General features: G+C 44.8%; 1 protein-coding gene across 6 annotated transcripts in view; it reads right to left on the bottom strand.

Moving 5' to 3' along the window:
• Positions 1-7,490: 7,490 nt before the first annotated feature.
• The window catches only part of gba (glucosidase, beta, acid), a 31,418-nt gene continuing 30,308 nt past the window's right edge, over positions 7,491-8,600 (bottom strand). For all 6 annotated transcript variants that reach the window (XM_043684050.1, XM_043684052.1, XM_043684049.1 and 3 more), the window contains one exon: positions 7,491-7,628. In XM_043684050.1, the coding sequence (XP_043539985.1) occupies positions 7,523-7,628 (106 nt within the window). In that variant the 3' untranslated portion in view covers positions 7,491-7,522. The remainder of the gene's footprint in view (positions 7,629-8,600) is intronic.

The raw sequence follows: 8,600 nt of genomic DNA, 5'->3' as shown, positions 1-8,600 counted from the left end.
CTCCCCCTCCCCCCGCAATCCCGTCCTCCAACGGCCCCTGACGCTCACACATAGATACCCTCCTACATACACATATACGTATAAGTTTGTGGGGTGAATTTGTACTCGCAGAATTATATTTCATTTTGCTGAAAAGCTGCATGAATCCATGTAAGATTCTGTAAATCCCTTTTTTAGGAATAGAATCAGTCTGAACATTGGGGCACAGACTGCCTCACACAGGGCACCTCACACCTTCAATGCATTATCTGAGGTGACATGGTACCTATTGTTAACGTTCACCTGAGAATATAACTTTTAAAAAAAGGTTCTGGGATTTACATATGAAAGAACTGAAACCAACATGCTCATTCTAAAAGATGAGAGATGTAACTTTCAATATACAATTTCAGTTGCATCACACTGTCAACGTTTGCTATAAATTCTGTGCCATACGATCTTATTCTCCACAACCACCTGATGAAGGGGCAACACTCCAAAAGCTAGTACTTCCAAATAAACCTGGATGGTGTTTTGTGATTTTTTTTACAAAAGAACCTTACAGCACAGGAACGGGCCCTTCAGGAACAGCACAGGAACGGGCCCTTCAGGAACAGGACAGGAACGGGCCCTTCAGGAGCAGCACAGGAACGGGCCCTTCAGGAACAGGACAGGAACGGGCCCTTCAGGAACAGCACAGGAACGGGCCCTTCAGGAACAGCACAGGAACAGGCCCTTCAGCCCTACAAGCCTGAGCCGATCCAGATCCTCTTTCTAAACCTGTCACCTGTTTACAAAGGGTCTGTATCCCTTTGCTCTCTGCCCATTCATGTCATCTTAAATGACGTTATCATTCCTTCCCCTACCACCTCCACCAGCAACGCATTCCAGACACCCACCACCCTCTGCATGAAGAACTTTCCATGTATATCTCCCTTAAACTTTTCCCCTCTCACCTTGGACGTGTGAGCCCCTAGTAATTGAAGTCCTAGTTTTTGGAGCACTGTTCCTTCATCAGGTAGTTGTGGAGCAGGATCATGAATTTATATCAAATGATTACTGTGTCATGCAACTGAAGTGATATATTGAACACCTAGATTGCCATTAAGTCTTTCATTTTTTGAAATGGGGTACAGGTTTCAATTCATTAATATGTAAATCCCAGAACTTATTTTTAGTCACATTCTTGAGGCAACTTAAGGTTTTATAAAAAAAGGTGACATCTCAGCTCAGGCAATGCATTAAAGATGTCAGATTAGAGTCTGTCTATATTCCAATTTTGAGTCAGACTGGTTCTATTTCCAAACTAGGAATTTATTAAATATTGTATGGACTAACTGCCCGCAGGTTGTGTGCTTGTTGAGCCAAGTAGACTGTATCTGCAAATACACCCTTTCGACTTATACGTGTGTGCGCGCATGAAAAAGTGTGCGCGCATGTGAATGTGTTTGCGTGTGCATGCTTGGTACAGTGTGTGTGTGTGTGTGTGTGAGTGTGACAAAGTGTGGAGTGGGGTTACCTGTGGTGTGACATGAACCCAAGGTCCCAGTTAAGGCCATCCTTATGGGTATCAAACTTTGCTATCAGACTCTCCTCGGCCACTCCCCAAGTCTGCCTTGGAGGATGGTCACCCAAAGATCCAAGGCTGAATGTCCCTGATCGCTGATGTGTTCCCCAGTTCCATGTCGACACACTGACACGTCTTGCAGTGGTTGCCATGACAGGGTTGTACGGTGTTGTGGTTGATGTCCTGAAGGCTGGACAGTTTGCTGCGAACAATCGTCTATTTCAGGTTTGGTGGTTGTTTAAAGTGGAGGCATGGGGAAGGTCTTGTGAGGTGCTTATCCTCATCGAAAATGAATTGCAGACTGCAAAAAACAACATAGTTTCTCCGCCCGTGTCTGTCCCCTGAGGGGGTCATTCCGATTTATCACTAAGGCACGTCTGAACTGGCAATCAATGAGTTGAGCATCGTATTATGATCTTATGAGGGAATCATTCAGCACCTTTAGGTGTCTGTTGTGTTCTTCCTCATCTGAACAGATCCTGTGTATGCGTAGGGCTCGCCCACAGAAGATGGCTATTTTAATATGTTTATGATGGAATACTAATACCTCCATGTCCTGGGAGAAAGGTCAGATTCCAACCCCCCCCCATTGTCCACCGGGTGGTAGGTCTCCACTCTCCCTGCTCTCCCCACTGGTTCAAAGGTCAGGTTCCAACCCCCTCTCCCAGCACTGCCCACTGGGAGGAAGATCAAGCTCCGCCTTCCTCTGCCACAGGAAGGGGATAGGTAAACAGGCGGGGGCCGTGTTTTCCAGGAAAATGGTGGTCTTGCCTTTGGTCTGTGAGTCGAGTTCAGTGGAGCCCATTTTGCTGCAAGGTCACATTTCAATCCAAACCTGACTGTTCTGGTCGGAGCAGGGTCTGCCTGCACTGTCACCAAGAGAACAGGCTCTGGGCTGGTAAAGATAAAACAGAATTCATACCCAGACAGACAGAGTTAAATTGATAAATAAATACATGTAACTCCTTCACAGCGATGTTCACTGACTACCCTCAAGAATTCAGGTTGGAACTCTGCTTTCTTGTAAACATGTGTTAGACCTGAATTTCTTCAGCAATTTCTGTTTTTTGTATTGTTTCAGATTTCCAGGCAACTGCCGGGGTTACAGGTTACTTTTTGTTTTTATTTGTATGTTGTGGGCTGTTGGCTTTTCCTCTAACAGCAGCTGATTGGAATAATCTGTGCCACAGACAAATAAAAACTTCAAGGTGGTAAAAATAATGACTGCAGATGCTGGAAACCAGATTCTGGATTAGTGGTGCTGGAAGAGCACAGCAATTCAGGCAGCATCCAAGGAGCAATGAAATTGACGTTTCGGGCAAAAGCCCTCCCCCAAGTGAAAAACAACCACCCAATTATTGTAAAGCCATTTCCCAGCACTTGGCATCACCAGTACATATCTGAATACATTTTTAATGTTATGAGTGTTTCTGCCTCTATAACCCTCACAATGAATTCCATGTTACCACCACCCTCTTTGTGAAAAAAAAGTTCTCTTCCCTCACCTTAAATCTCTCTCCTCTGCTCACTGATCCCTCCACCAAGGGGAAAAGTTTCATTTTGTCTATCTTGTGTACCTCATAAAGTTATACTTTATGCTCTCGGAGTCCTCTGCTCCAAGAAAATGACCCCAGCTTTCCCAATCTCTCTTTGTAAATAAAACTTTACAACCTGTAAGTGAGGAAGTGAGACCAAAAGTGAGGACTGAAGATGCTGGAGATAAGAATTAAAGGATGTGGTGCTGGAAAAGCACAGCAGGTCAGACTGGATGATTCCTGATGAAGGGCTTTATGCATGGAATGCGTTGCCAGTGGTAGTAGTGGAAGCAGAGTCATTAAGAACATTTAAGCGACTGCTGGACATGCACATGGACAGCAGTGGATTGAGGGATGTGTAGGTTAGGTTATTTTATTTTAGATTAGGAATAATCCTCAGCACAACATCGTGGGCCAAAGGGCCTGTTGTGTGCTGTAATCAGTCTCGAGGGGATATGTTCTATGAAATGTCAATTCTCCTGCTCCTCAAATACTGCATAACCTGCTGTGCTTTTCCAGAACCACACTCTCAACAGCATCCTGGCACCATCTCCAGTGCAATCCATATAAGTATGGCTTCCAGAACTACAAACAATAGTTGTGGCCTAACCAACATTAAGTTATGCTGGAACTGTGTAAACTCTTACACATCCAAATTCCTAGTAATGTGATTGCTCCTATTTGGTTTTTAAATTTAGTCACGTGATTTCATTTGAGGAACTTTTGAAACATCATTCCATCCTACTGATGTAAGATATTGCTTGGTCATTGAATCCCTACAATGTGGAAGTTGAATTGAATTTAATTTATTGTCACATGTACCGAGGCACAGTGAAAAGATTTGTCTTGTGAGCAATACAGGTAGATCACATGGTTAATTAGCATAGAGAGTAAAATACAGGTAAACAGCTGCAAAAACTAAAACACAGGTATAGGCAAATGTTAAGAGTTGAGCATGCATTCAGTATTCTAACAACAGTAGGGTAGAAACTGTGGTGAAACCGGCTGGTGTGTGTGTTCAGGCTTCTGTACCTTCTCCCTGATGGTAGAGGTTGTAGAAAAACATTGCCAGAGTGGGATGGATCTTTGAGAATGCTGGCGGCCTTTCCTCGACAGCGGGCCTGGTTAATGGATTCTATAGATGGGAGCTTGGCCTTTGTGATTGTCCGGGCCAAGTTTACCACTCTCCGATCTTGAATGGTATAGTTACCATGCCAGGTAGTGATACATCCAGACAGAATGCTCTCGATAGCATACCTATAAAAGTTGGCAAGGGTATTTGCCATTATGCCAAATTTCCTCAGCTGCCTGAGGAAGAAGAGACATTGTTGGGCCTTTGTGACCACTGTATCCACATGAAGAGTCCAAGAAAGCTTGTTGTAGATGACCACTCCCAGGAGCTTGACACTCTCTCTCGTTCCACCTCTGTGCTGTTAATGTGACTCTCTCTCGTTCCACCTCTGTGCTGTTAATGTGTAGAGGGGCATGAGTAACATCCCACCAAAATTCAATAATGAGTTCCTTGGTTTTGCTGGCATTGAGAACTAGGTTGTTCACAGTGCGCCATTTTTCCAGGTCTTCCACCTCCTGTCTGGAGTCTGTTTCGTCGCCATCTGAGATTCGACCGACTGTGGTGTCATCAGCGAACTTGTAAATGGCATTATTCTGGTATTTGGCGACATAGTCATGGGTATACAGGGAGTACAGTAGGGAGCTGAGTACACACCTCTGGGGAGCTCCAGTGTTGAGTGTTAGTGAGGATGAAATATTGTCCCCAATCTTCACTGATTGTGGCCTATGGGTCAGGAAACTGAGGATCCAGTTGCAGAGTGGGGCTTAGTCTGAGATCACTAAGTTTAGTAATCAGTCTCGAGGGGATAATAATGTTGAAGGCTGAACTGTAGTCAATGAGTAGGATTCTTACATAGCTGTTCTTGGTGTCAAGATGTTCGAGGGAGGAGTGGAGGGCAAGTGATATGGCATCTGACATGGATCTGTTGGTGGAGTGGGTCAAGACTAGTGGGGAGGCTGGAATTGATTAATGCCATGACCACCTAAGTTAGGGCCACTGGGCAGTAGTCATTGAGACATGCTGCATGAGCCTTCTTAGGCATAGGGATGGTGTTGGCCCTCTTGAAACAGGGAAAAAGTGGCCTGCTGCAGGGAGAGGTTGAAGATATCCCAGAAGACCTCTGCTAGTTGATCTGTGCATGCTCTGAGCACATGGCCTAGTATTCCACCTAGTCCCATTGCTTTCCTTGGATTCACATGAAGGAAAACTGATCTGACCTCTGATGCAGTGACTGTTGGGATAGGTCCATCAGGACTTGGAATAGGTGTTCCCCTCTCTGCTGAAATTCTGCTCAAAACGAGTATAGAAGGCGTGGAGACAATCTGGGAGGGATATGTCATCGTCTGCTATCTTGCACTGTCTCCTTTTAGAACCTGTGATGTCATTCAGGCCTTGCCGTAGTCACCGAGTGTCTGTCTGGATCTCTAGTTTGGATCGGTATTGGTCCTTGGCTGTCTTAATGGCTCTGTGAAGGTCATACTTGGATTCCTTATATTTGAGTGGGTCTCCTGATCTGAAGGCCTCACACCTGGTTATTATCACAATCTGTATGTCCTGATTCATTCAGAGTTTCCTGTTGGGGAACAACAGGCCCTTCAGCCCAACATTTCCACACTGACCCTCCAAAGAGTGGCTACGAGGGAGAGACGGTCGTGTCTTTTTGTGGCTAGCTGGTGTTAGTGTATCCTGATGGCTAACTTTCTTCCTGTTTGTCCTACGTAGTGTTTGTGGCAGTCCTTGCAAGGAATTTTGTAGATGATGTTGGTTTTGCCCATGGGATGTACTGGGTCTTTTAAGTTTGTTAGTTTTTGTTTGGAGAGTGTCAGTGGGTTTGTGTGCTACTGGGATTCCGAGGGGTCTCAGTAGTCTGGCTGTCATTTCTGAAACTTCTTTGATGTATGGTAAGGTGGTTAGGGTTTCTGACTGTGTTTGGTCTGCTTGTCGTGGTTTTGTTCTTGAGGAATTTTTTGAGTATCCGTTCTTCTTGAATACTTATTCCCTCGTAGCCCTACACACGGATGAAAAAAGCCACCATTTCGACTGGGACAACACATCTATCCTTGGACAACACATCTATCCTGGGACAGGCTAAGCAAAGGCATGCCAGAGAATTCCTAGAGGCCTGCCACTCCAACCACAACGCCATAAACAAACACATAGATCTAGATGCCATCTATCAACCCCTCAGAAAACGAACAGGAAATGACATCACCACAAACCCCAGAAACCCCATCCAGGAGAAAGATATAAATAGAAAGCAGGAGACAACAGCTTTGCTTCACTTAGAGGTCGCCACTGATGATGTTACCTAGCAAGGTAACGAAACGTCTGGATATCAAACCTACAGCTCAGCGAGCAAACCTACACCCTAAATTTATGGCTTATGTCCACACAGTCAAGTACGAGTGAATAGCTGCAGTTCTTTAATGAGATTTCTGTAGTCTGTACAGCAATCTAGTTACCTCAGATGATGTTAGTCATTGAAACATCTGATGCAAACAACATGCTTTGTGATCACCATCTTTAATAAAGTGATAATTAACCCAAATTCACTGCAGGTTAGCGTCCCAAAAAAACCTGTTGAATCATTGTTTAAACTGTGTCTCATGAAAACCTACACAGCCCCATCAACGTGGACACATTTTCTTTGCAATGTTAACATCTTCCTGCAGTATTGAAGATACGGAGGGGACGAGACAAGCTGAATGCGGAGAAGACATTTACCCTCATGGGAGAAACTAAACCTAGGGAACACCCATTTGAGATGGAAATGAAGACATTTTGCACTCAGTAGAATCTCTCTCCTTGAAAGAGGTCCGGGCAAAGCTGTTGGAAATTGTACAGATGAGTAACAGCTACCTCAGTTGGATGGACAGCTGATTGGCAGTGCAGAGTTACACCAACAATGTGAGTTCAATTCAATATGCACTGGCTGAGGTTACCACGCAGGATTCTCGTTCTCAACCTCTCCCCTTGCCCGAAATGTGGTGATCCTCAGGTTGGATCACAACCAGTCATCCCTCTCTGGTCTGGTGCGACTAATGACTGCTTTCTAATCAAAGAGGATCAGGGGCAAGTATCAAGGTAGAGTCAGGACCATAATCAGTTCAGCCATTATCTTATTCAATGGCAGGGTAGACTTGAGGGCTTGGATGGTCTCCTCCTGCTGTTAAAACAAAGAGTACCAACGTTTCTCATTGATTGTCAATGGAGTAATGTATGTTTGATGCAAGCTGAGGAAGGGGAATCCAGTTGAGAAGGATGTACCAAAGCATACAATAATCAGTATTCATGTAATTAACAGCTTTGTTTACATAAGGATTCTGCACATCAGGGATGACTTTACTTTGACTGTTTGTGAAACAAGATTTATTGCCATTTCCATAAATAAGACTGGATAGATTGTGCAGGTGAATGTGCTTTAATAAAGCCATGCTCTGGATCCCAGATCACAAAATCGATATCCTTCAGGCTCCTGAAAAAGGTAAAAGGCAAATAATTCAATCAACTCTGACATTCTGATCTCATTGGGAAAGTGAGCAGTTGGACTGAAGGGTCTGTTTCCGTGCTGTACATCTCTATGACTATGAGCCAATTAACCCAGCTGTCTTGTGTGTCAGCCCCTGGACAGGTACACACAAAATCAAAAGGAACTAGTCAGCTGTGTCTGCTACTTGGCTGTCCCTGTGTCTTATCATTGGCTCACTCTATCTTTACTGGACACTTTGGGTAAAGGCAATCATTTGTTCATGTACAGGACTGCCTAGTGCTGCCTGAACGACTAAGTCTCAAAGTTAGAAAAATAACCCCCTTCTCCCATTAACTACTTCTTCAAAGCTTTAGCTAGTTACTCTTAAATCTGTAATGATCCCCCACCCTGAGCTCAGCACAAGGGGAGAAAATGAGGTCTGCAGATGCTGGAGATCAGAAATGGAAATGTGTTGCTGGAGAAGCGCAGCAGGTCAGGCAGCATCTAGGGAACAGGAGAATCGACGTTTCGGGCATTAGCCCTTCTTCAGGAATGAGGAAAGTTTGTCCAGCAGACTAAGATAAAAGATAGGGAGGAGGGACTTGGGGGAGGGGCGTCGGAAATGTGATAGGTGGAAAAAGGTCAAGGTGAGGGTGATAGGACAGATTGGGGTGGGGGCGGAGAGGTCGGGAAGAAGATTCTATCAGGACATAGTGATCAAAAATGGTGTGTTTTGGCTTGTGCATGAGATGAATTTTCATAGACCAGCTGCCATATCTCACGAGGGTAGCAATCTAATCTCATTTTCACTGTCTTATCAATATAGTCAAGACTGCTTAAACAGGAGGTGCAAGACTTGCGCCCACACCTCCCCTCTCACCTCCCTCCAAGGCCCCAAAGGAAACTTCCATATCCGCCACAGATTCACCTGTACCTCCACACATATCATCTATTGCATCCCCTGTACCCGATGTGGCC

This window comes from Chiloscyllium plagiosum, chromosome 51, assembly GCF_004010195.1.
Source record: "Chiloscyllium plagiosum isolate BGI_BamShark_2017 chromosome 51, ASM401019v2, whole genome shotgun sequence".
NCBI classification, from domain to species: Eukaryota; Metazoa; Chordata; class Chondrichthyes; order Orectolobiformes; family Hemiscylliidae; genus Chiloscyllium; species Chiloscyllium plagiosum.
Note: the sequence above shows the minus strand (reverse complement) of the source record. Positions and strands in the feature narration are given on the sequence as shown.